General features: G+C 45.4%; 1 protein-coding gene across 2 annotated transcripts; it reads left to right on the top strand.

Annotated features, from left to right (window-relative positions):
• The first annotated feature begins 72 nt into the window (after positions 1–72).
• Positions 73–27,301, top strand: LOC110299801 (cytochrome P450 4F3). Of its 2 annotated transcripts, none has more exons than XM_021169669.2 (12): positions 73–270; positions 13,352–13,496; positions 14,746–14,799; positions 14,886–15,013; positions 17,561–17,682; positions 19,683–19,959; positions 22,606–22,672; positions 22,876–23,005; positions 25,790–25,923; positions 26,016–26,080; positions 26,646–26,728; positions 27,060–27,301. In XM_021169669.2, exons 1-12 carry the CDS (start codon positions 73–75, stop codon positions 27,235–27,237), a joined length of 1,581 nt encoding a protein of 526 aa, XP_021025328.1. In that variant the 3' UTR covers positions 27,238–27,301. The 2 variants fall into 2 exon arrangements, with proteins under 2 accessions (XP_021025328.1, XP_085700407.1); XM_085844281.1 differs by lacking the exon at positions 73–270 and adding an exon at positions 8,922–9,031.
• The last annotated feature ends 223 nt before the right edge of the window (positions 27,302–27,524 follow it).

Below are 27,524 nucleotides of genomic sequence, written 5' to 3' on the forward strand. Positions count from 1 at the left end.
TCCTTTGCCCTAGACCACACTGTCCCTCTTCCATGCCCCAGGATCTCATCCTGTGTGCATTTTCCCTGCAGGATGCCACAGCTGAGCCTGTCCTGGCTGGGCCTGGGCCACACAGCAGCCTCTCCATGGCTGTTGCTGCTGCTGGCTGGGGCCTCCTGCCTTCTGGCTTACATCCTGACACCAATTTATGCTGTTTTTGAGAACTCTCTTCGCCTCCGCTGTTTCCCACAGCCCCCCAAACGGAACTGGATCTTGGGACACCTAGGCCTGGTAAGTGTGGTAGTGAGGTGGGTCTGGGGTTTCAGGGTAAAAGGAATTGTGAAGAGACTTGAATAGAGCCCAGGGAGCTGGGCACAGAGGTGTGCTGGACTAGAACAGCAGAATTCAAAGTGCAATCATTCACAGATGCACTGTCCTGAGCCTTTCCCACACCGAGTCTTCTCTGAGTCCTTCTCCAGCCTGTTTTCTCTGCAGATGTGGGCATGCTGCAGGGATTCCAGCAAGGCTTACTCCAACAGAGTAAGGACCCTGGTGTTCCCAGGTTCTGTTGTGCTAGACTTGAGGCCTCCTGAGGGGAGACCAGAGCCAATCTCCACTATACCATTTGTTTTCAGCTCATCTCTGGCTTCCCACTGGTCACAGAAATGACCTACAATCCTTACCCAGACACACCCAGGGGCATAGATGGTCCAGGGGAGCTCTGAGGGCTGATTTCCTAACTCCCCATTCTTCAGGGTCTTCCTCTTATGTCTGGCTTCTCCACTGAGATGTACCAGTGAGTTATGTTGCTCAATCTAGATATGATCTAGCCACTCACTTCCTCTTTTGGAAGCCTTCTCAGAACCCATCCTCCACAGCACACTTTGAGAATAGACTTCTATCTAGTTTTCCCTCTGTGTGATTTGGAGACATTTGCTTTCTTGTAAGTGGCACAGTGCCAGGTGTACAGAGGGCCATAGAGATTCTGCCAGAGCCTGGTGTCAGCAGACGACAAGTGAGAGTGGTCACCCTGATGGAGACTTAGAGGTTACCTTTGCTCCCTTGGGGTCTGCCAAGGCCAAGTTCCCCAGATGTGGTTGTCCTCCCTCACAGAAAGAACCAGAGACCACATGGGTGTCTTGTTAACTTTCCTGGGAGATGTGAACAAGTCTATTTATCCCAGGTGGGCACCAAAATAACATGTCCATCCGTGTTCAGCTTGGTGAGAACTATGGGCTTCTTTTTTTTTTTTTTTTTAATATTTTTATTACATATTTTCCTCAATTACATTTCCAATACTATCCCAAAAGTCCCCCATAGCGCCCCCCACTTCCCTACCCACCCATTCCCATTCTTTTGGCCCTGGCATTCCCCTATATTGGGGCATATAAAGTTTGCAAGTCCAATGGGCCTCTCTTTCCATTGATGGCCGACTAGGCCATCTTTCGATACATATGCAGCTAGAGACAAGAGCTCCAGGGTTCTGGTTAGTACATCATGTTGTTCCAACAATAGGGTTGCAGATCCCTTTAGCTCCTTGGGTACTTTCTCTAGCTTCTCCATTGGGAGCCCTGTGATACATCCAATAGCTGACTGTGAACATCCACTCCTGTGTTTGCTAGGCCCCGGCATCGTCTCACAAGAGACAGCTATATTTGGGTCCTTTCAGCAAGATCTTACTAGTGTATGCAATGGTGTCAGCGTTTAGAAGCTGATTATAGGACGGATCCCTGGATACAGCAGTCTCTAAATGGTCCATCCTTTCATCACAGCTACGAACTTTGTCTCTGTAACTCCTTCCCTGGGTGTTTTGTTCCCAATTCTAAGAAGGTGCACAATGTCCACACTTTGGTCTTCATTCTTCTTGAGTTTCATGCGTTTATCAAATTGTATCTTATATCTTGGGTATCCTAAGTTTTGGGCTAATATCCACTTATCAATGAATACATATTGTGTGAGATCTTTTGTGATTGTGTTACTTCACTCAAGATGATGCCCTCCAGGTCCATCCATTTGGCTAGGAATTTCATAAATTCATTCTTTTTAATAGCTGAGTAGTACTCCATTGTGTAAATGTACCATAATTTCTGTATCCATTCCTCTGTTGAGGGACATCTGGGTTCTTTCCAGCTTCTGGCTATTATAAATAGGGCTGCTATGAACATAGTGGAGCATGTGTCCTTTTTACCGGTTGGGACATCTTCTGGATATATGCCCAGGAGAGGTATTGCTGGATCCTCCGGTAGTACTATGTCCAATTTTCTGAGGAACCGCCAGACTGATTTCCAGAGTGGTTGTACAAGCTTGCAATCCCACCAACAATGGAGGAGTGTTCCTCTTTCTCCACATCCTCGCCAGCATCTGCTGTCACCTGAATTTTTGATCTTAGCCATTCTGACTGGTGTGAGGTGGAATCTCAGGGTTGTTTTGATTTGCATTTCCCTGATGATTAAGGATGTTGAACATTTTTTCAGGTGCTTCTCTGCCATTCGGTATTCCTCAGGTGAGAATTCTTTGTTCAGTTCTGAGCCCCATTTTTTAATGGGGTTATTTGACTTTCTGGAGTCCACCTTCTTGAGTTCTTTATATATATTGGATATTAGTCCCTTATCTGATTTAGGATAGGTGAAGATCCTTTCCCAATCTGTTGGTGGTTTTTTTGTCTTATTGATAGTGTCTTTAGCCTTGCAGAAGCTTTGTAGTTTCATGAGGTCCCACTTGTCAATTCTCGATCTTACAGCACAAGCCATTACTGTTCGATTCAGGAATTTTTCCCCTGTGCCCATATCTTCAAGGCTTTTCCCCACTTTCTCCTCTATAAGTTTCAGTGTCTCTGGTTTTATGTGAAGTTCCTTGATCCACTTAGACTTGACCTTAGTACAAGGAGATAGGAATGGATCGATTCGCATTCTTCTACATGTTAACAACCAGTTGTGCCAGCACCATTTGTTGAAAATGCTGTCTTTCTTCCACTGGATGTTTTTAGCTCCCTTGTCGAAGATCAAGTGACCATAGGTGTGTGGATTCATTTCTGGGTCTTCAATTCTATTCCATTGGTCTATTTGTCTGTCACTATACCAGTACCATGCAGTTTTTATCACAATTGCTCTGTAGTAGAGCTTTAGGTCCGGCATGGTGATTCCACCAGAGGTTCTTTTATCCTTGAGGAGAGTTTTTGCTATCCTAGGTTTTTTGTTATTCCAGATGAATTTGCAGATTGCACTTTCTAATTCGTTGAAGAATTGATTTGGAATTTTGATGGGGATTGCATTGAATCTGTAGATTGCTTTTGGCAAGATAGCCATTTTTACAATGTTGATCCTGCCAATCCATGAGCATGGGAGATCTTTCCATCTTCTGAGATCTTCTATAATTTCTTTCTTCAGAGACTTGAAGTTTTTATTATACAGATCTTTCACTTCCTTAGTTAGAGTCACACCAAGATATTTTATATTATTTGTGACTATTGAGAAGGGTGTTGTTTCCCTAATTTCTTTCTCAGCCTGTTTATTCTTTGTGTAGAGAAAGGCCATTGATTTGTTTGAGTTAATTTTATATCCAGCTACTTCACCGAAGCTGTTTATCAGGCTTAGGAGTTCTCTGGTGGAATTTTTAGGGTCACTTATATATACTATCATATCATCTGCAAAAAGTGATATTTTGACTTCATCTTTTCCAATTTGTATCCCTTTGATCTCCTTTTGTTGTCGAATTGCTCTGGCTAGGACTTCAAGTACAATGTTGAATAGGTATGGAGAAAGTGGACAGCCTTGTCTAGTCCCTGATTTTAGAGGGATTGCTTCAAGCTTCTGACCATTTACTTTGATGTTGGCTACTGGTTTGCTGTAGATTGTTTTTATCATGTTTAGGTATGGGCCTTGAATTCCTGATCTTTCCAAGACTTTTATCATGAATGGGTGTTGGATCTTGTCAAATGCTTTTTCCGCATCTAACGAGATGACCATGTGGTTTTTGTCTTTGAGTTTGTTTATATACTGGATTACGTTGATGGATTTCCGTATATTGAACCATCCCTGCATCCCTGGGATGAAACCTACTTGGTCAGGATGGATGATTGTTTTGATGTGTTCTTGGATTCGGTTAGCAAGAACTTTATTGAGGATTTTTGCATCAATATTCATAAGGGATATTGGTCTGAAGTTTTCTATCTTTGTTGGGTCTTTTTGTGGTTTAGGTATCAGAGTAATTGTGGCTTCATAGAATGAGTTGGGTAGAGTACCTTCTGTTTCTATTTTGTGGAATAGTTTGTGAAGAACTGGGATTAGATCTTCTTTGAAGGTCTGATAGAACTCTGCACTAAACCCATCTGGTCCTGGGCTTTTTTTAGTTGGGAGACTATTAATGACTGCTTCTATTTCTTTGGGGGATATAGGGCTGTTTAGATCATTAACCTGATCTTGATTCAGCTTTGGTACCTGGTATCTGTCTAGGAACTTGTCCATTTCATCCAGGTTCTCCAGTTTTGTTGAGTATAGCCTTTGGTAGAAGGATCTGATGGTGTTTTGGATGTCTTCAGGATCTGTTGTTATGTCTCCTTTTTCATTTCTGATTTTGTTAATTAGGATGCTTTCCCTGTGCCCTCTAGTGAGTCTGGCTAAGGGTTTATCTATCTTGTTGATTTTCTCAAAGAACCAGCTCCTTGATTGGTTGATTCTTTGAATAGTTTTTCTTGTTTCCACTTGGTTGATTTCACCCCTGAGTTTGATTATTTCCTGCCGTCTACTCCTCTTGGGTGAATTTGCTTCCTTTTGTTCTAGTGCTTTTAGGTGTGTTGTCAAGCTGCTAATGTGTGCTCTCTCTAGTTTCCTTTTGGAGGCACTCAGAGCTATGAGTTTTCCTCTTAAAAATGCTTTCATTGCGTCCCATAAGTTTGGGTATGTTGTGGCTTCATTTTCATTGAACTCTAAAAAGTCCTTAATTTCTTTCTTTATTCCTTCCTTGACCAAGGTATCATTGAGAAGAGTGTTGTTCAGTTTCCACGTGAAGGTTGGCTTTCTATTATTTATTTTGTTATTGAAGATCAGCCTTAGTCCATGGTGATCTGATAGGATGCATGGGACAATTTCAATATTTTTATATCTGTTGAGGCCTGTTTTGTGACCAATTATGTGGTCAATTTTGGAGAAGGTACCATGAGGTGCTGAGAAGAAGGTATATCCTTTTGTTTTAGGATAGAATGTTCTGTAGATATCTGCCAGATCCATTTGATTCATAATTTCTGTTAGTTTCACTGTGTCCCTGTTTAGTTTCTGTTTCCATGATCTGTCCATTGGTGAAAGTGGTGTGTTGAAGTCTCCCACTATTATTGTATGAGGTGCAATGTGTGCTTTGAGATTTACTAAAGTTTCTTTAATGAATGTGGCTGCCTTTGTATTTGGAGCATAGATATTCAGGATTGATAGTTCCTCTTGGAGGATTTTACCTTTGATGAGTATGAAGTGTCCCTCCCTGTCTTTTTTAATGACTTTGGGTTGGAAGTCAATCTTATCAGATATTAGAATGGCTACTCCAGCTTGTTTCTTCATGCCATTTGCTTGGAAAATTGTTTTCCAGCCTTTCATTCTGAGGTAGTGTCTATCCTTTTCTCTGAGATGAGTTTCCTGTAAGCAGCAAAATGTTGGGTCTTGTTTGTGTAGCCAGTTTGTTAGTCTATGTCTTTTTATCGGGGAGTTGAGTCCATTGATATTAAGAGATATTAAGGAAAAGTAATTGTTGTTTCCTGTTATTTTTGATGTTAAAGTTGGCATTTTGTTCTTGTGGCTGTCTTCTTTTAGGTTTGTTGAGGGATTACCTTCTTGTTGTTTCTAGGGCGTGGTTCCTGTCCTTGTATTGGTTTTTTTCTGTTATTATCCTTTGAAGGGCTGGATTCGTGGAGAGATAATGTGTGAATTTGGTTTTGTCGTGGAATACTTTGGTTTCTCCATCTATGTTAATTGAGAGTTTGGCTGGGTATAGTAGCCTGGGCTGGAATTTGTGTTCTTTTAGTGTCTGTATAACATCCGTCCAGGATCTTCTGGCTTTCATAGTCTCTGGTGAAAAGTCTGGTGTAATTCTGATAGGCTTGCCTTTATATGTTACTTGGCCTTTTTCTCTTACTGCTTTTAGTATTCTATCTTTATTTAGAGCATTTGTTGCTCTGATTATTATGTGTCGGGAGGTATTTCTTTTCTGGTCCAGTCTATTTGGAGTTCTGTAGGCTTCTTGTATGTTCATGGGCATCTCTTTCTTTAGATTTGGGAAGTTTTCTTCTATAATTTTGTTGAAGATGTTTGCTGGTCCTTTGAGTTGAAAATCTTCATTCTCATCCACTCCTATTATCTGTAGGTTTGGTCTTCTCATTATGTCCTGTATTTCTTGGATGTTTTGAGTTAGGATCTTTTTGCATTTTACATTTTCCTTGATTGTTGTGCCGATGTTCTCTATGGAATCTTCTGCACCTGAGATTCTCTCTTCCATCTCTTGTATTCTGTTGCTGATGCTCGTATCTATGGTTCCAGATTTCTTTCCTAGGGTTTCTATCTCCAGTGTTGCCTCATTTTGGGTTTTCTTTATTGTGTCTACTTCCCTTTTTAGGTCTAGTATGGTTTTGTTCATTTCCATCATCTGTTTGGATGTGTTTTCCTGTTTTTCTGTAAGGACTTCTACCTGTTTGATTATGTTATCATGTTTTTCTTTAAGGATTTGTAACTCTTTAGCAGTGTTCTCCTGCAATTCTTTAAGGGATTTTTGTGCTTCCTCTTTATTGTCTTCTGCCTTTTTATCAGTGTTCTCCTGCATTTCTTTAAGTGTGTTATTAAAGTCCTTCTTGAAGTCCTCTATCATCATCAGGAGATATGCTTTTAAATCCGTGTCTAGCTTTTCCGGTGTGTTGGGGTGCCCTGGACTGGGCGAAGTGGGGGTGCTGGGTTCTGATGATGGTGAGTGGTCTTGGTTCCTCTTAGTAAGATTATTACGTTTACCTTTCGCCATCTGGTAATCTCTGGGGTTAGTTGTTATCGTTGTCACTATTTAAAGATTGGAGCAGAAGCTGTGTTCCACTCACCAGCAGTCTCTAAATCCTGCAGCGGGGGTTGTGGGTAGCTGACGGTACCCAGGTGCTGGTCCAGCCGGAAGAGGCCTGTGGTCCTACTCAGGCCGTTTTTCTGCTTCCCTAACTAATGCAGTCTCTGGTCCCGCGTGCAATTGGATTGGAGCAGAAGCTGTGCTCCACTCACCAGCAGTCCCAAAATCCTGCGGCGGGGGTCGTGGGTAGCTGGCGGGTGTCAGGCAACCCTGCGCTCCCGCTACCCCGGCGATCCAGCCGGATGAGGCCTGTGGTCCTACTCAGGCCGGTTTCTGCTTCCCTAACTAATGCAGTCTCAGGTCCCGCGCAATTGGATTGGAGCGGAAGCTGTGCTCCACTCACGAGAAGTCTTAAGATCCTGTGGCGGGTGTTGTGGGTAGCTGGCGAGTGTCAGCAGACCCTGCGCCCCAGCTGCCCAGGTGCTTTTCTGACCGGAAGAGGGTTGTGGCCCTATGTAGGCCGGATTTCTCTCTCCCCAACCAGAGCAGTCTCAGGTCCCGCGTGATTGGACTGGAGCAGAAGCTGTGTTCCACTCACCAGCAGTCCCAAAATCCTGCGGCGGGGGTCGTGGGTAGCTGGCGGGTGTCAGGCAACCCTGCGCTCCCGCTACCCCGGCGCTGATCCGGCCGGATGAGGCCTGTGGTCCTACTCCGAACTATGGGCTTCTTAAGAGTTTTTTTTGTTTTTTTTTTTTAACAGAGAACAGGTAAGGGGCTATTAATGGGATCATGGGTGACCCCAAATGACTGTATCATTGTAAGGTCCCACCCATCATGGGTGATAGCCTTATGGAAGCTGCACCACAAAGTCCTGATTTAAAACCTCTTTTCGTATATACTAAAGTATATCCCAAGATCACATTTTACTGGGGTAGAGAGTCATAGCTGGAGTCCCAGGAGAAGATCTCCTGACCTTCCTTCAGGAGTTCTGACAGCTCTCTCTGACAGCATCCCCTCTGATTTGGCTACTACTCTTGTGGGCTGCTATAGTTGCCATGACTACCAGGAGAAGTTGAAAATGACACCACTTTAGGCGTAGAGGGGAAAGTGCCATATAAAAATAGACATGGAGGGATATGGGATACCTTGGGCATCCTGAGACCACACTACTACCCACTATCCCACCAATATTATTTTCCTCTTGTGGTGGCCCCGGATGCTGGAACTGCTCCCAGGATGAGAAAATCCACATTCCAGAGTCAAGGTGTACATCATGGTGTTGAGTGACTTTTCTTTTTTTTTTTTTTTTATTTATTTATTATATGTAAGTACACTGTAGCTGTCTTCAGACACTCCAGAAGAGGGCACCAGATCTCGTTACAGATGGTTGTGAGCCACCATGTGGTTGCTGGGATTTGAACTCTGGACCTTCGGAAGAGCAGTCGGGTGCTCTTACCCACTGAGCCATCTCACCAGCCCCGAGTGACTTTTCTTGGGGAGACATGAGCTATCTTCTATTCATCTGGGATAACGTACCCAGGACAGGGTAATGAAACAACTTCACTCAATCTTTCTTGATGAGCTATGGAGTTTGTTGGGGTTCCACACAGGAGGTGACTCAGGCAGTTGCACCACTAAAAAGTCAACCCCAGCATGGGGTGACAACTCACGAAAGCAATATATCCCTATAGCTTCCTACTCAACATGCAGGCAGCTCCACCAAAGAGTGTTCTCCTTCCCCCAATCCTGCAACTGTTTACTAATGATATCCCTTAGGGAGTGTGCTTGTTAGTCTTATTAATTTAGTAGGTTTCCTGAGTTTTAAGTTTCACCAGTTTACTGAGTCTTGTGACCTTCCCTTCTGCAAGAGGGAGTGTTCCAAGCTGAAGGAAACAAGTCCACAGCACGTAGTCTGAGTATTGTGAAAGACGTTTCCCTGGGAGACACCACACAGGTCTGTTAAGCCCAGATGAGGAAAATAGGTGAGATTCAAGTGATCATTCTTACCAACATCCACCTTGGGGAATTGGTGAGTTTATTGGAGTTACTGACAGATATGGATGGGGGTTACGGGAGCAGGGAGGACCCAAAAGCAGGATGGTGACACAGGAGCTCCCTGCATGATTATGGGCAGCTTGCAGGTTAGAGAGTGCCCTCCAGGTGCCAGGCTGGCCAGTATCCACCACAGCAGTGTTTCCTGCTTCTGTAACCTGGAAAGGGCTTTGGAAGTCTTGACCTTCTCCACCTTCTCAGACTCCTACACCCCAACTTTCCAGAGGGAATGTTTTGATTTAGAGAAAATTATTGCTCTACAATTAAACAACATATACTAAACCTGCCTGTGGCAAGTGCCCTGCTGGTGACACTATTTTGGAGGTTCTGAAAACTTCAGGAGGTGGAGTGTGGTTGGAAGGCATCGACCATTAGGGACAGATCATTGGGGGGTATCTTGTCCTCTGTTCTTTTTTTGTTGTTTTGTTTTAATCTCTTTTTGCTTCTGTCCATTCGAGGTAAAGAACCCCTTACCATAGGCTCCTCTCACCATGATGCAAAATATCAGGTGGATGGGGATGAACTGTCATGGATTCAGAGCATTTGCTCTGAATCTGTGAGCAAAATAAGTCTGTCTTCCTTTCACTTGCTCTCTCAGGTGCTCTGCACACAGGTTCATAAAAATAACCAACAAAGAACTTAATGGGTAATTATGGAGGAGGTCAAAAGTCCAGGATCTGATGAAATAGTAATTGACTTCACTAGTGAGGTAATATCTGTGCCCATGAGGTAAGGACTGTGCTCATGAAGTAATGACTGTGTTCATGAGGTAATAACTGTGTCTATGAAGTAATGTCTATATTTATGAGGTAATGACTGTGCTCATGAAGTAATAACTGTCCATGAAGTAATGACTATATGCATGATGTAATGACTGTGCCCATGAGGTAATGCCAGTGCCCATGAGGTAAATGACTGTGCCTATGAATTAATGACTGTGGTCATGACATAATGGCTGTATTCATGCAGTAATATCTGTGCTCGTGAGGTAATGACTATATCTATGAGGCAATGACTTTGCCTATGAGATAATGACTGGGCCCATGGGGTAATGACTGTATCCATGAAGTAATGCCTATGCTCATGAGTCATAGATGGGGAAAAAAACCCCATTGTGCTGATAGTTGGAGTACAGGTCATTGGTTTTGTGGCATTTTCCTCCAAATTGCAACATTACTTTAAAATTGAAACGTTTGTTCCAGAAAGGAAAGGGAGGCTCAAGAGCCTTAGGAAGTAAACAAAAGGTCACATAATCAGAAGGAATAGAAACCTGGAAGATTCTTGAAGACCTTAACAGAACAGTATAAATAGGGGGTAAACATTTGCTAGGTGGAGACTCTGACCAGCCAAACTGTGCAAAGAAAGATATTTGGATTGTGGACTTGCCTGCAGGCGTTATAGAGAATTCCAGGGTGGCACTTGAACTTCAGGAATGTCAGAGTGGGGGCATCACCTGTGGTGGGGTGGGCTTTCTAGTGATGGAGCTGCTTTTGAGTCATGCCTGTTTCTTGTAAGTAGTAGCACAGGCATTTCCTAGGGTCCTGTTAGTGACCCTAGGAAAACTCATTGGTTTGCCAAATCGGACACTGGTGCAGTGGTTACTTTTGATATGTCATGGACTCCATGATCCCAGGGAAACTTTCACACTCATCTCCTGTGTAGCACACTGCACAGAGCTTAAGGACATTTTGTTCCTTCTTGAAATTTTGTGGGAGGCTGAGTTTAAAGATTTATTTATTTTATTTGTATCTGTGCATATGTGCATGTGCAGTGCTTTGGGAGCCCCATCATCTAAAGCTGAAATTGCAGGTAGTTGTGAGCTGCCCCATGTGAGTGGGGTGCTGGGATTCAAACTTGGATCCTCCAAAAGAGCACCAAGTGTTCTTAACTACTGAGCAATCTCTCTAGCCTCAAGACCGTGTTTAAAGAATGGCAAACTAGTCTATTTGACAGAAGAAATGTCGAGGTAGCAGGGTTTCCAGGCTGTTGCGTGGTATTGATGTCTTTTTGATGTTTACACTGAGAACTAGGAACAGAAAAAGCAGGACAGAAAAATATACAAAAATTTGTAGTTTGTCCACGGCTCCAAAGAGATGACATGATGGTTGAAAGCACTGGCTGTTCTTGCAGAGGACTTGATTCGTTTCCTAGCATCCACATGGGTGGCGTACGTGCACACACACACACACACACACACACACACACACACGCACACACACACAGAGTCATGAATAATCTTGATTGTCAACTTGACACTCCATGAGAGAGGGAATCTTACTGCCTCTACAACTGGCCTATGGACATGTCTAGTGTCTGTGGTTGCATTCTCTTGATTGTTAATTGATGGAGGAGAGCCTGGTTCACTGAGGGCTGTACTGTCTCTAGACAGGTGTGCCTGAGCACCATGAGAGAGGTAGATAAGCCAGAGTGAGCCAGTGAGCAGTTTTCCTTCACAGTTTCTTTCTCTTGAATCCCTGTCATGACTTTCCTCAGTGATGGACTGTGACCTGGAAATAGAAGGCACATAAACCCTTTTCTCTCAAAGTTGCCTTTGGTCAGGGTGGTTGTCTTAGTTATGGTTTTACTGCTGTGAAGAGACACCACGACAAAGGCAAATCTTATTAAGGACATTTAATTGGGGCTGGCTTACAGGTTCAGAGGTTCAGTTTATTATTATCAAAACAGGAAGCATGGCAGCTGCCAGGCAGGTACGGTGCTGGAGAAGCTAAGTGTTCTACATCTTCATCCAAAGGAAGTCAGGAGCAGACTGTTTTAAGGCATCTAGGAGGAGGGTCTCAAAACCTACTACCACAGTGACATATTTCCTCCAACCACACCTCCTAATAGTGCCATTCCCTGGGCCAAGCATATTCAAATAACCACAGTGGTCTTCTTCTCTCCTCTCCTCTCCTCTCCTCTCCTCTCCTCTCCTCTCCTCTCCTCTCCTCTCCTCTCCTCTCCTCTCCTCTCCTCTCCTCTCCTCTCCTCTCCTCTCCTCTCCTCTTCTCTTCTCTTCTCTTTTCTTATTTTTTTTAAAACCACAGTAACAGAATAAAGGGGGGCTGACACAGGTAGATTTCTATGAGTTTGAGGCCAGCCTGGTCTACACACGTAGTCCAGGCTACACAGAGAAACTTTGTCTCAAGAAACCAATGAGGAGGAGGAGGAGGAAGAGAGAGAGAGAGAGAGAGAGAGAGAGAGAGAGAGAGAGAGAGAGAGAGAGAGAGAGAGAGAGCCTAGAACAAGGGATCAACATGAAATGGTGCTGCCCCAAAAGACCGGGTCTTTTGACTTAAGTTAACAACCAAGACATTCCCCTCAGGCATGCCCACAAGGATGAGTCTTCAAGAGTCAGTTCCATAAAAGAGCTCATAAGAGAAGAGTGACTGTAAGTGACTTTCACAAGGCAAAGTCTGCATTAAGTATCTATGATCCTGGGGATGCACAGTCCCTGGCTCAGGTCCCATACATGCCACTCGCTATGTGGGAAACCATGATGCATCATGGGTTATGTGGGAAACAAGGTACATCATGGGCAACTGCTTCCATATGGAAAATGGGATGGAGGAGAACAGGTTAATATGATATTCAGCAGGCTGGGAGTGCTTGGTCCACAAGCATGATCTCAGCACTGGGGAGGTGCAGACGAGCTGGGTCCTGGGAGTTTGCTGGCTCACCAGTCTAGTTTAATTACTGAGCCCAGCCCAGTGAAAGAGACTCCACAATAATACCAAGTTGGAGCTGGTGAGATGGCTCATGTCATCAGTAAAGTAGAGGTGCTTCCCCTCAAGCCTGGTGACCTGAGTTCAGTCCCTGGGACACACGGAGTGGAAGGAGAGAACCAGTCCCTTCCTGCAAGTTGTCCTCTGACTGTCACAATGTATACCACAGAACATGCCTTGCCACAAAATAAATAAAATGTAAGAAAAGTATTTTTAAGAAGCAAATTGGATGGCATCTGAGGATACCTGAGGTTGAACTCCAGCCTCTGTGCTCACACACATGATCATGTGCACAAGTGCACACACAAGCATGCACATACAGCAAATTAAGATAATAAGATGAAATGAAATAAAATATAGTGTTTAGGAGCGAAAGTGAGGATGTGTCTTCTGTTTCAGTACTGAGATGTGTGTGTGTGGGGGGGGGTGGCAGGGGTTGTTGGGGTGTGGGGACAGGTAGGGCTCAGTGCTGTGGATGAATTCCTAAATGGAATTCCTGGAACTCCCTGTGGCTTTCTACCCTACTTGTTCTCTCTGCCAGCCCAGAGAGGCAAACACCAGGTCCTCTTCTACAGATCCAGAGCTCAGAGGAAGGACTCCTGTACATCCAGAGCCTGGTGCGGACCTTCAGGGATGCATGCTGCTGGTGGGTGGGGCCGTTGCACCCTGTCATCCGCATATTCCACCCTGCTTTCATCAAGCCTGTGGTCTTGGCTCCAGGTAGACAACATGCTGGTCCCAGCTTGCACACCCCTGACCCTCAAGTGCAGTCTACCACAGAAGGGCTATGGTAGAAATGTCCCTACTATGTCTCATCTAGACACTTCTGACTCATCCGTGGACATGTGGCACCTGTTTAGAGCATGCCATGTGATGTTTTCTGGGTGGTCTCCATCTTTCTAGTGTGTGGGCCTGGTACCCACCCAGGCTCATATAACAATGGTTCTCTGTGGGGCTATAAACAATTGGGACATGTTGAGTTCTGATTGGCTCTTATCTAAGGTATTGTTAAAAATAGTCTTTTTCTCCTGGCTGTGTCTAGACCCTGTTTGGAGTGTCTGAAGTCTGGGACAAAGGACTTTCTGAGATATGACTGAGGCCTTATTTGAGAAAAATCTGAGTAGTGTTAAAATCTGTTTAGCTTACATCAGGGAAATTAATTTTAATATTTTAATTATTTTTACTTTTATTTAGTGTGTGTACTATAGAGCAAGGTGGAGGCCAGAGGACAAATTGCAAGAGTCAGTTCTTTTTTGTCCCAGGAATCAAACTCAGGTTATGAGGCTTTGTGGCAAGCACCTATACCTATTGAGCCATCATGCTGACCCACACATGAATTTTTCCCCTCTAAAACTGTTTTCCTAAACACTATGTTTTATTTTCACTGTGTAGCTCTGGCTAGCCTAGAATTTATTATGCAGACTAGGCTGGTCTAAAGCTCATAGAAATCCACCTGCTTTTCTCTCCAGAGTACTGGTATTAAAGGCATGCTCTATGCCTGGCCCAGAAATGGACTTTCAAATCACATCTGAGACTTATCAGTTGAGTGTACTGAGGTGTGTTTAGCCATCTGTGTCGCAGTTAGGTCAGGTCATATGTGTTTCAGTCATGTTAGCCTATGCGTGTCTGTGTCATATGACTGTGTCAGGAGATGTCAGCAAATGCTGGGAGGACAGAAACATTTGGTCTCTGTAAAGGTCTGCAGAGTGTGATGCTGTGCTCAGCAAGGTAAACAGGTTAGACCATGTAGTAACCATATGAAGGTGTGCTGCTGTGTGTATGTCATATGTCAGGCTGAGCCTTCTCTCTATCTAGTGCTGTTTGTCCCCTCTTGTCTCCCTCTGTCCCTTCCCCCAAACCTACCATGTGGACTTGGAGGGAGGGGAGTGCACAGATACCAGGCTGAGGGCCCCATTTCTCCCATGCCCTCCCTCCTGCCATGGCTCCTGACGGTCCTTGTTCACACCAGCTTTAGTTGCCCCCAAGGACACAGTCTTCTACCGTTTCCTGAAGCCGTGGCTAGGTGAGTACCTACAGGTAAGGGGCTTGGAATGCCCTTGGGGTGTGTGGAAGACGCTGTTCTTGCCTACTGCCATGCTGTTCCATCAGGGGATGGCCTCTTGGTGAGTACTGGTGACAAGTGGAGCCGCCACCGTCGCATGCTGACACCTGCCTTCCATTTCAACATCCTGAAGCCCTATGTGAAGATTTTTAATGACAGCACCAACATCATGCACGTGAGTCCCTGGGACCCATGTCCCCAACTGGAATCTGGGTGATGAAGGGGCTGTAACCTATTTGGTCTCCAGCCCTCACTGATGGAGGCTGTGATAAAATACTCAGAGAAGCAACTTCAGGGAGGAAGGGTTTAGTTCCTCACAGTTTAAGATCACAATACATCTGTTTGGGGAGTCACAGTGGCAGAACTGGGAGGCAGATGCCTCAGGAAGCAAAGAGGAATGAATGCTGTTGCTCGGTTCACTTTCTTCTTTTCCTTCAAACCAGGTAGGATCCCAGCCCAGGGATGAAGCATCCTTTTAGAATGGATTGTTGCAATTAGCTAACCCAACTAAGTTTAGTCCTGGTTTCATGTCTGTTGCTGTGATAAAATTCCCTGACAAAGCAGCTCAGGGGAGGGCAGGTTTGTGTGACTCAAGTCTGTCATTACAAGGAAGTTGAAGTGGGAACTGAATGTGTCAAGAGCAGAGTGAACAAACACGTGGATCCGTGCCCACTCTGCCTAGGGGATGGTGCCACTCACAGTAGGCTAGGCTTTCCTGTAACAATTAACAGTTAAGACAATTTCTCATCTGCATGCCCACAGGCTAACCTGATCTAGAAAACTCACAGAGAGACTCTCTTTTCTGGTGATTCTAAGTTGGGACAAGTTCACAGTCAAAACTAGCCATCACATTTAGGAAACCCTTCACAGGCATGATGGGAGGGTAACCTAATACAAAGAATCCCTCACAAGTATGACTGGAAGCTTGCCTCCTAAGTAATTCCATATTCTGTGAGGTTGGTATCAATATTAATCATCACAGAACATTTGTGTGAGCCACTGCCAATTCTCTCCAACCCTCAGTTTCCACAACTGCAAAATGGGGTTAAAATCTCTCCTTTGTGCCTGTGATGATATCATGGACTCAGGTCCCCATACACAGTGGGCACTTAGAGGGAGTTCGTTTCCCACATGGTCACCCTGCAAACTGAACAGTCACGGTGAAGACTTCTTAGAAAATACGGATGAGGAACAAGTCATTCTAAACTCATTGGTTGGAAGCAGTAAGGGCTGAGGATAATGACAGTGATGTAGGCCAGAGGTTGTTTTTCATGTTAATCATGGCATATGGCTGTTAGAGGGGCAGGAGGAATGTCCCTTGATTCTGGCTCATATGGTTCATGTGGAGGACTTGTTCAACTCCAGGCTGATTTAGATAGAGTAGCCTCAGGATCTGAGTTGGCGTCTTATCTTATCAGGTGTCTTACAACTTCCCGTGACCTCACTTCTAAGAGATCTGATGCCCTCTTCTGGCCCCCATAAACACTACATACATGTGCACATACACAGACACAGATGTTCACACACAAATAAAAAAAATTCTTTAAAAGTTTTTGGAATGGCTCCAGAAGGGACTCTTGATTGGACTTTTGTCCCTGCAGCTCTTTCCCTCCAGAAGTCATCTGGGGGTGTTCCCATGACACAGGGTTCCACTAGAATGAGAGAAGTCACTAAAGATTTACATCTTTTCCTTGTCTTCATATGTATGTGTGGCATATGTGCATGTATGTATATATGTTCACAAGTATGTGTCGGGAGGCCCAAGTTTGATGTTGGGAATCTTCCATCTCTCTCTCATCTCTCTCAGCCTTGCTTAATGAGGCATGGTTTCTCAATCAAACCCTCAGTTCACTGATACAGTCTCCCTAGCCACATTCTGTTCTCTGAGTTGTTTGTTCTCTGCAAACACAGCTGAGAAATGACCTAAATAAGGAACAATAGGATAGTTGAGTACTGTTATTCCTAGAAAGGATTCTCATGGCCAGGAGCAACCACCTCTCACACACAACAAGTTTTGTGGTGTGTGTGTGTGTGTGTCCATGAGTGCATGCGTGTGCATACATGTGGAGATCAGGGGTTAAGTTTGGGTGTCCTTCCTCAATCACCATCCACTATGCTTTTTTTGATACATGGTCTCTCACTGCTTGAAGCTTATCAATTAAGCTAGGCTAGCTAGCTGTTGAGCCCTAGGGGCCCTCCTCCTGTCCCCACCTCTCTGGGGCTAGGATTACAAATCTTTGTCATCATACTACTTAAAAACAAACAAGCAACAACAAAACCCCTGCAGGTTCTGGGACTTGAACTCATATCCTCATGATTGGATGGTCAGCACTTTCCTGATTGAGCTGTCTCACCAGTAACCAGGGATATTTTTGAAATAAATTTATAACAGGAAAGAACACTGACTGAACACCTTGTGTGTCAAGCATAGTCTCACATGCTGATTCTGTAACAGCCACTGTCTGCTTTAATTTGTGAAACAGAGGGCATTTCTGCTCAGCAAGAGTGGATCTAAAGGTTTGACACATCAGGGAGTTTGTTAAAGTCCACTCAGCTAAAGAAGCAATCTAGAGATGGTGGAGCACTGGTTCTATGCTGGTTTGGCACACAGAAAATCAGATCAAATCAGAGGCTGTTTCAGGGCTCCTTTCTGGTGTCTGGTGTTGGAAAGAGGCTCTGAGTACCAAGATTAAACCCTGTTTCTGTCCCCTTCTCTGGCTAGGCCAAGTGGCAGCACCTGGCCTCCAACGGCAGTGCCTATTTGAACATGTTTGAACACATCAGCCTCATGACCCTGGACAGTCTGCAGAAGTGTGTTTTCAGCTTTGACAGCAATTGCCAGGAGTGAGTACTTGTCCTAGCCTGGGAACCTGGCCCATAGACACAAGGGAGGGAGGCCTGGACAGAGAGAGGAGAAGGGCTTTCTTGGAGGAAGTGGCTCAGAACTAGCACTTAAGGACCCTGGAGGGGGAGAGTGAGTACCTTCCAGGAGGTGCAATTGTTCAGATGACAGCATTGAGCTGTCTGCATTAAACAGTGAAGTAGCACCTTGAAGATGAGGGTATGGAGGAGATGGGAGGTGGAGGCTTAAAATTAAGGACCCTGGAAAGCTAGGCCAAGGGATGTGAACTTCATTACGAGATTTTAAGGAAAACACTGAAGGTGTTTGTTTGGGTTTATAATAGTCAGATTTCTCTTACTGTAACAACATATTTGAGACAGCAAACATCAAGAGAAGAAAGGTCTCATAGGCTTCAGTTAATCATCTGCCTCCTGTGATGAGGCAGTAGCTTAAAGTTGGAGCATGGAGAAGAGGGGGCTTGAAAGTTGAGATATGGGGAAGGAGCTCATTAGTCCCCACTGGGACTACAGTACCTAGGGCTCTATAGGCATGCTGGGTGACACTATTCCTGGAGAGTTGTAAAGACACCCCAGGTAATGAACCTGTGATTGGCCAAAGAAAGTATGGACACTGCCAAGGTCCAACTTGGCAAACCAATCAATTTTATTAGGGTTTACCCATTTCTGAAGGAGCAGAAATGACAGCTGTATCACCAAAGCTCACCCCAGCATGGTGACAGCTCAAAAAACTGAAACTCCAGAACTGCAGCTCTACAGGTCAGAGCATCTCCTCGCCTCAGCAACCCTTACCACTTAGGCAACTCTGGGGAAGGAGGGACCTTGTGATTCTGGTGAGTTTCAGGGATTTCCTGAGGCTTGAGAGTTGTTTACTCCCCAAGTCTTAATGAATCTTGCTCCAGGATGGAACACTTCAGTTCAGAGGAGATTGCTGTATGATAAGGCAGTTAATGGTTGCTGGAGACAGAGAAACATTTTCTTCAGTGGTGTAGCCACTGGTAAGGTGTCCATATTTCTTGTATATAAACCCTCATTAAACTCATTGAGTCACCAGTAATAATAATTAATAGTTATAGAATAGAAATGGAAAGAAGAGGAGTTGGTAAGAACTGAATTAGCAGGAGTGTGAGGGGGACAAGAGAGTGTACTGGGGTGGAGATAGTTAAAGTAGATAATATACAGGAGTAAGTGAAAGTGTGGTAACGAAACCCATCATTGTGTACAACAGATGCCAAGAGAACAACTTTTAAAAAGAGAGATAAGAAACAGCCAGAATCCCAATGTCCTCTTCAATGTCCTAACTTCCTCCCACAAGGCTCTCAAGGCTGACCACCACACACAGATCAGAGTTCTGGGAACAGGAGATGGGCAGGGTTTGAGCTGAGCTCTGTAGACACTGACTGTTCTAAAGGCACAAATGAGTTCTACTGAATGTGGGAACACTAGGGACAGAATTGAGCCCAGGACTGTTGGAAGATAATTGTGCATTGTGGGCACAGATTTTGAGGATGGAGGTGGGACAGTCTGGATACGCGGTGGATGAGGAAGGAGAGGATCCTGGTGTCCACACTGTACCCTGGGGCATGGAGGAGGCAGTCACAGAAATGCAATAAACGACTAGAGACTGGAGAGCTCTTCCCTGTGGCTGATGAACTGGTTTTCCCCTGGGATATTCAACCAAAAACCTCTTCCCCAAAGGTGGACAACTCAGGACAGACCAAAGTGTGAGCCCAGTGAAGTTCACCTCTATGATACCAATGAGGCAAAATGATCGTGGTCTGGAAACAGGGTCAGGTTTCCCCAAACTACATGACAACATCATGACAACAATTTGATGAAGTTTTTTATAACAAAACAAAGAAAGTAATAAATTGTGGGTGATGGAGAGACTGCTCAATGATTAAGAGCATTTGCTGATTCCAGCACCCCATGGTAGCTCACAACATATGTTAAAGGATCACTTCTGCTCTGCTCACACTCTCCAGGAAGCCTAGTGAATACATCAATGCCATCTTAGAACTTAGTGCCTTAGTGGCCAGAAGACACCAGAGGCTGCTTCTGCACGTGGACCTGTTTTATTACCTCACCCATGATGGGATGCGCTTCCGGAAGGCCTGCCGTCTAGTGCATGACTTCACTGATGCTGTCATCCGGGAGCGGCGCCGCACCCTCCTTGATCAGGGTGCTGATGATGTCCTCAAGGCCAAGGCCAAGGCCAAGGCCAAGACTTTGGACTTCATTGATGTGCTGCTGCTGAGCAAGGTGGGCTTCTAAAGGGGGAGGGGGGAGACAGTGTCAGGGAATACTGGGGCTGGGATAATGTGACATGACAGAGTCAAGCACGTTCTACCCTTACTATGTCCTAGACCCAATGTAGGCTCCACTCATTGGAACCTGGCCCCAATCACCTGGTAAGCTAAGGTTTCTGGAACTCTGCATTGGTATCTATATCCTTTGAGCCATCCCAGACTAGGGAGGGGCTATAAGCCAGGGAGGCTGTTCTTATCATTCCAACTAAAAGTCTAAACTTTACACAAACCCTTCACAGAGAGCAGGATGGAGACCCTGAATACCAACCATGCCAACTCTCTCCATTCCCATTTGTCAGGCCCAGACCTTAGCAATCACCCCAGGTCCCTGGACTCACCTGGGTCTGGCTGAGAAGGGAATAAAGTTCAGGGTGACCTGCCTTTGATGTTAGGTTAAAAACTAGAAAGGATCATACATCTGCAGGAGAGACCCAGTCATGGTGGGTGAGTGGCAGTTCCCACCACAGCCAGGGACAGAGTCTTGCATATACAAGGAGACAGTGAGAGCTGATTCCCCACTCTTCTGGGGCTGAGGATAGGACGCAGATGATATAGTGCTCACTTAGCATGCACAAGGCCCTGGGTTCCATCCCAGCACTTTGTAAGCAGGGCCTGGTGGCTTTTGCTGGCCATCCCAGCATTCGTGTGTTGGTGGCAAGGTATCAGAAGTTCATGGCCATCCTTGACTACAGAATGAGTTTGCTATCAGTCTGGGTTACATGAGATACTTTCTAAAAAAGAAAAGGGTTGAGGGAAAGAAAAGAGGTAGATCTTGGGCAGTGGACATCCATGGAAAGTATCTGAATACAGGGGTATGGGGACAGCATACATCCCTGGATTTAGCAGTGATAATACAGGACCTTCCATAGTTGAAGCTCTGGAGAACTTTGTGTTTTAGAAGTTAGTGTCATCGTGCAGTATGTCCATCTTCCTATGGCACTGTGGACAGTAGCCCCAGTGCCCAGGGGCAGAATAGCTCTCTCTCTGCAGTAACAGCAGCCAGGATAATGGCGAAGTCCCTCCTCCCATTCCAAGGTTCCCTTAGTGGGCAATGCAATACTTTCACCTGCATAGGTAGCATTTTTCAAAAGTGTGCATGTATTTGCATGCATGTGTAGGAGAGTCTGTGCTCATGTGTGCATGTTCAAACAGAGAACAGAGGTTGGCCCTGGGTATCTTCCTTCATTGTTCTCCATCTTGCTTTTAAAAAAATGGTTTTAGATTTATTTATTTTATGTTATGAATGTTTTTTCTGCATGCATGTAAGTCAGAAGATGGCTTCAGATCTCCTGTTACTGGAGTTTGAACCAGTAATTGGATGCTGGGAATTGAACCCTGGTCTTCTGCAAGAACAGCACCACTGCGCACCACTGCGCCATCTTTCCAGCCCCTGCGTCTTGCCTTTTGATTACATTTTATTTGATTGATTGGTTGGTTGGTATAGTGTGCATGTGCACACACATGTGTACATGTGTGCCTGTGCTTACAGGTCAGAGAACATGGGAAAGGTGTGTCTTTCTCCTTCCACTATGTGAGTCCCTGGTATCTAACTTAGGTCTTCTGGTTTGGTGGTGACTGACTTTACCTGCTGAGCTATCTCACCAGTTTTTTTGAAGCACAATGTATCACTGAACCTGGAGTTCGAAAATCATCTACACTGGCTAGGTAATGAGTTCCAGGAATCCACGTATGTCCACCTGTTCAGTGCCAGGTTCACAGGCAGCAGCTACCATGTCTGGCTTTTATGTGGGTGCTGGGGAGCTGAACTCTGGTCCTCTGGCTTGAGTGACAAGTGCATTATCAACTGAGCCATTTTCCTGGCCCTGGCTAACAGCATCTATTTTCAAGCAGCAAAGCTCAGGTGCTAAGAGGCTTGGGGCTGTCACATCTGTATCTTCTTTCCTGTAAAGAGGGAGGGAGTGAGGAATGGCTGCAGGATGGAGGAAGAAGGGAGAGAGGAAACTGTACTATGAAGTGGGAACTAGGTATCCTTAGTGTCACTTATCGGCATGCCAGCCAAATGGCTCCCAGGAGAGAATATTCTTAGGTTTTTATTAGTATTTAAAAATCACATTAATTAATTAATTAATTAATTGCGGTGTCTATGTGTGTGGTTGCCTGTGTGTGTAGTGCACATAGCAGGGTCAGAGGACAACTTGAGGGAATAGATTTTTCTCCTTTTACATAGATCTCAGGGATTAAACCCAAGTTTTTAGGCTTGGTGGCAAGAGCCTTTATGCACTCACTGGTCTTTTCCTGGATACACACTGGAGCATACTCTTGGAGTAATGTTTTGCTTCTGACTTCAAAGGCAATCCCTGTTCAACTCCTGTATCCCAGATTCCCAGTCATGTCTCCAGAAATTTGTAGCACAGAGATAAAGGACATTGATGGGTTGCTGGTTCCTCCAACCAGGTTAGGACAGGAGGCTGGAAGCCAGGGGTGATGTCACTGGTGTGGGGACTCTGGTAATGAACACAGGTGCAGGTGTGTAGTGGGCATGGGTGTCCAGAAGAATCAGGGGTCTTCAGAGACTGTCCTGGCTTAGATGCAGGAGCCCTTAAAACTGGTGCCATTTGGTGTCTTGCCTTGTTTTCAGGATGAACATGGAAAGTCTCTGTCTGATGAGGACATCCGAGCGGAGGCTGACACCTTCATGTTTGGAGGTAAGTGAGTGTTCCTGTGAACTGTGACAGAGAGGGCAGATGTCTAGGCATCCTGGCCACAAGGTTGAAGACCCGGGATCCTTCTATTTCTTCCCTTCTGTGTCCTTCCTGGTGGGGTGGAAGTGGGGTGAGTCACCTTAGTGCTGTCCACTTGTTGGTGCTGAAGCAGCCTAGAGACCCCAGGGAGCCTGTCTGCCTTTCAGGCCATGACACCACGGCCAGTGGGCTCTCCTGGATCCTGTACAACCTGGCGAGGCACCCAGAATACCAGGAGCGCTGCCGGCAGGAGGTGCGGGAGCTCCTGAGGGACCGCGAGCCTGAGGAGATTGAATGGTAAGTCAGGTGCTGGAGTGCTTCTGAGCTCCTTTCCTGGCTCTTTTCTCTAGTGAAGAGAAAAGATGCAGAGGAAAGGAGAGACGAGCAGGTATGCATTTGCATGGGGTACAAAGGCTTTGAGAGATGGAGGTGAAGAGGGAGGAGAGGAAATGAGGGAGTGGGAGACAGAAAGAAGGTGTGCATGTGCACAGAATGTGTGCATGTGTGCGTGTGCCTGTGTGTGAGTGTGCATGTGTGCATACTTGTACATGCATGTGTGCACTCGAGTTCCTGTGGTGGGGCTGTGATGAATCAAGATGGCAGCAACTGAGGCCAGTGGCAATCGACTGGAAAAGTGATGTTAGTGACTTTGATTTTAACCCAAGGGTAATCAGGAGCAAAGGAGAGGCAGGTCAGCTGTGTGTATCATAAAGGTCCTTGTAAGATTCTTCAAGGTTCTCCTTAATCTTTTACTTCCATATTGACCTAACTGTACAAGTTTTTAGTCTTCCATAAAATCTTTAACTTAGTTTTTTTGAGTTTCTTAGACATCAGGCGAGCTATGTGTCTTGGGGAGTACCTTTAGTCCCTTTACTTGAGAAGTTGAGGTAAAAAGATCCCTTGAAGCAAGACCCTGCCCATCTCAAAACACACACACACACACAAAAACAAAAATGGAAGAATGGCTCTGTGCTTAAGGATGCACAGAGCCCTTGCAGAGGATCCTGCTTTAGTTCCCAGAACCCGTGTTGAGTTGCTCACAATTGCCTGCAACTCTAGCTCCAGAGAATTCGATGCTACCTGCTTCCTTGGGCCCCTGCACAGAAATATGTGTACACATGTATACACTCACACACACAGGCACACATACACAATTTAAAACTTGTAAAAAACAAAACAATCAAAGAAGCATCCTTAGGAGATGTCTTAAAGGGTTTTACTGCTATGAACAGATATCATGTCCAAGGCAACTCTTATAAGGACAACATTTAATTGGGGCTGGCTTACATCTTCAGAGGTTCAATCCATTATCATTAAGGCAGGCATGGCACAGGAGGGGCTGAGAGTTCTATGTCTTCATCTGAAGGTTGCTAGCAGAATACTGGCTTCCAGGCAGCTAGGATGAGGGTCTTAAAGCCCACACCCACAAATGACACACCTCCAACAGGGCCACACCTTCAAATAGTGTCGCTCCCTGGGTCAAGCATAGACAAACCATCACAGAGGGATGCATAAACAAAGAAACAAAAAGCTAGCAGCCAGGCAGTCTTTAAGAAGATGTGATGCTGGGTCATCAGAGTGAGTGGTGTGTTCTGGAGTTTTTCAGCTTCAGATTTAGCAGCATCAGGTCCTAAAATTTTAAATAATCACAACATACCAAAAGAAGACAGACTAAGCTACATCATTCACTCATTAGTTATTAATGTTTTCCCATGGACTCTGCCTAGGGCTGTGTATGTGGCTTGGTGGTAGACTACTCACCTAGAATGTACAAGGCTAGATCTTTAGTACCACAAAGCCAAAACTAAACTGTGGTGGCTTGAATATGCTTGGCCCAGAGAGTGGCACTCTTAGGAGGTGTGGCCTTGTTGGAGGAAGTGTGTCATTGTAGGCATGGGCTTTAAGACCCTTGTCCCAGCTTCCTACTAGCTGCCTTCAGAATGAGAGGTAGAACTCTCGGCTCCTCCAGTGCCATAGTGCCTGGATGCTGCCATGCTTCCTGCCATAATGATAACGGACTGAACCTATGAAGCTGTAAGCCAGCCCCAGTGAAATGCTGTCCTTATAAGTGTTGCCTTAGTCCTGGTGTCGCTTCACAGCAGTAAAACCCCAACTAAGACACAAACCAAAACCCAAACAACCACCTGCAATGCCTCTCTCTGTTGAAATGGCAGTCCACCCTTACACCACAAGCTGCATTCCTTCCTTTTCCTCACCTTGGCTAACTGCATTTCTAGTGTTTCTAGTGCAGTGATGACAAAATCAAAGCTTTAGATCTCGCTATCTTCTTTCTACTGTTTTGTATTTTGGTTTCTTTCTCTTTTTTTTTTTCCAGAATGAATAATCTTTATGCAACTTGTTAAATTAAAATTTTATTTTTATTTTAAAATTATATATGTGTATGTGTGGGAATATTTGCATGTGAGTGCAGAGTCTGCAGAGGTCGGAAGAGTGACTCAGAGCCTATAGAGTTAGTGTATGGGGCAGTTGTGAGCTGCCTGTAGTTCTGGGAATTGTACTTGGGTCCTCTTAAACACTGAGCCAGCTGTCCTGACCATTTGTTAACTTTTATACCATTGGCATTACATTTTTGTTTTCTCAGGATAAACATTTTAAAGTCGCCTGGCTAACCTTTCTTTGGTACTCTTAATTATCTGATTTAAAAAGCTTTCAATTAATTAATAAGTTAGTCATTAAGAATGACACAATTAAACTATTAGTAAGCTAACCAACTGTTAATTAATAATGGCTGTTTTTTCAGACAAGAGTACCACTGTGGCTGGACTGGAACTCATAATCCTCCTGTCTCTGTCTTCCCATTGTTGGGATTCTGTTTCTGTTTTTTGTTTTTAAATTACATTAATTAATTAACTAGATAATTAATGTCTCTCTTGGAGATTGAACTCATCTTCAGACTTACTGACAGCTGATTTTCCTCTCTGAACCATTTGGTCAGCCTGTGTTTTTCCAATTCTCATGTACTTCATCCATCTTAGCACTTAACACAGGGAGGTTTCACTGGGTCACAGAGGAGTTGAAGTTCTCTCATTTTTGATCTGGTTAACTATTTTCCCCCCTCAGGGACGACCTGGCCCAGCTGCCATTCCTCACCATGTGCATTAAGGAGAGCCTACGGCTGCACCCTCCGGTCACTGCAATCTCCCGTTGCTGCACTCAGGACATTATGCTCCCAGATGGTCGGGTCATCCCTAAAGGTGCCCGAAACATCAGGGAGAAGGGAGGGTTGTGGACAGACAGTGGATCCAGGTTGCAGCAGTTTGGCTTCATTGCTTCATTTCCCCCACAGGTGTCATCTGCCGAATAAGTATTTTCGGGACACATCACAATCCAGCTGTGTGGCCAGACCCGGAGGTGCTGTCCCTCTTAATTCTATGTTATAGGCCGGGAATCTCAAGAGGACGGTCTTTTTGTTTGTTTGTTGGCTAAGGTCTCATGTAGCTCAGGCTGGCTTCAATTTAACCTGTAGCCAAGGATAACCATAAACTTCTGATCCTCCTGCTTCTACCCCCCTCAGTGTTGGGATGAGAGGTGTGCAGAACCAAGCCTGGTTTATGTGGTGCCTGGGATGGGATCCAGGGCTTTGTGCCTGCTAGGTAATTGCTCTTTCAACTTAGCTACCTCCCCAGCCCCAGTCATGGGTTTTATGAAGCAGGGTGTCAGGTATCCCAGGCTAGCCTGGAAGTCCTTACACAGGAGTTGACCCGGAACCCTTGATCCTCCTGCCTCCTGCTGCTGACAGGTTTGCAGCCATCAGTTTTATGCTGGTGCTGGGATGGAATCCAGGGTTTACAACTACTCCTCACTGCATCCCAGGAGGTAGATAAATCAACTCTGACCTTCCATGCACACTGAGGACTCTGCTCTTGGCTAAGCTGGTAATTGGTTCTCACCCACCATGACTCCATGTCTCCTGCAGGTCTATGACCCCTTCCGCTTTGATGCAGACAACGTCAAGGGCAGGTCACCCCTGGCTTTTATTCCCTTCTCGGCTGGGCCCAGGTGAGGCAAGGACTGAGGGGCAGGGGCCTAGGGCTGACTGTGAGGACAGAGGGAGTTGGGGTTATTTGGAGGTTAGCGTTTCCTCCCTACCTCCCTGCACAGAATTGTGCAAAGGTTTGGGGAACCAGGGAGGAGAAGGTGAAGAGTCCTTCTCTGTGCTCAGAATTCCGCCCTGGCCTGTTCTGTTATTCATCTGGGCTAGGCTCTGAGGATGTCTACGCCCATGCGTGGTCCCAGAAACCTCAGATTCGGGCCAGGTTCTAGTGCTTGCTGTATTGGTCCTGGGTGGGGTCTAGGGCACAGTCAGAGTTCCCACCCCGCCCTCCTGCAGGAACTGCATAGGACAGACTTTCGCCATGAGCGAGATGAAAGTGGCACTGGCGCTGACTCTGCTGCGCTTCCGCGTTCTGCCGGATGACAAGGAGCCCCGCAGAAAGCCAGAGCTGATCCTGCGCGCAGAAGACGGGCTGTGGCTGAAGGTGGAGCCGCTCAGCGCAGGCGCGCAGTGATCTCTGAGCTGGCGTGGGGCGGCCCTATCCATCCACCCGCCTGTGCCTTTCCAGGAATAAAATTCTCTTGTCACCTTGTCTGAGTCTCACTAAACATCCAGGTTACACGCCTCATGTGAGCCACAGGGAGCCATGGAAGGTGTTTGAGTGGTAGAGGGATTTAAGGGACATGAAAATTAATATTGTCATTCAGGAGGCAAGGTACACCTGTGAGCGAGTATCTGGATAAGTCAACTGAAGTGGAATGATCAGTCCTGATCCTAACTGTAGGTGGCGCCATTACTGGG

This window comes from Mus caroli, unplaced genomic scaffold (genome assembly GCF_978045245.1).
Source record: "Mus caroli unplaced genomic scaffold, Mus_caroli_1 scaffold_10, whole genome shotgun sequence".
NCBI classification, from domain to species: Eukaryota; Metazoa; Chordata; class Mammalia; order Rodentia; family Muridae; genus Mus; species Mus caroli.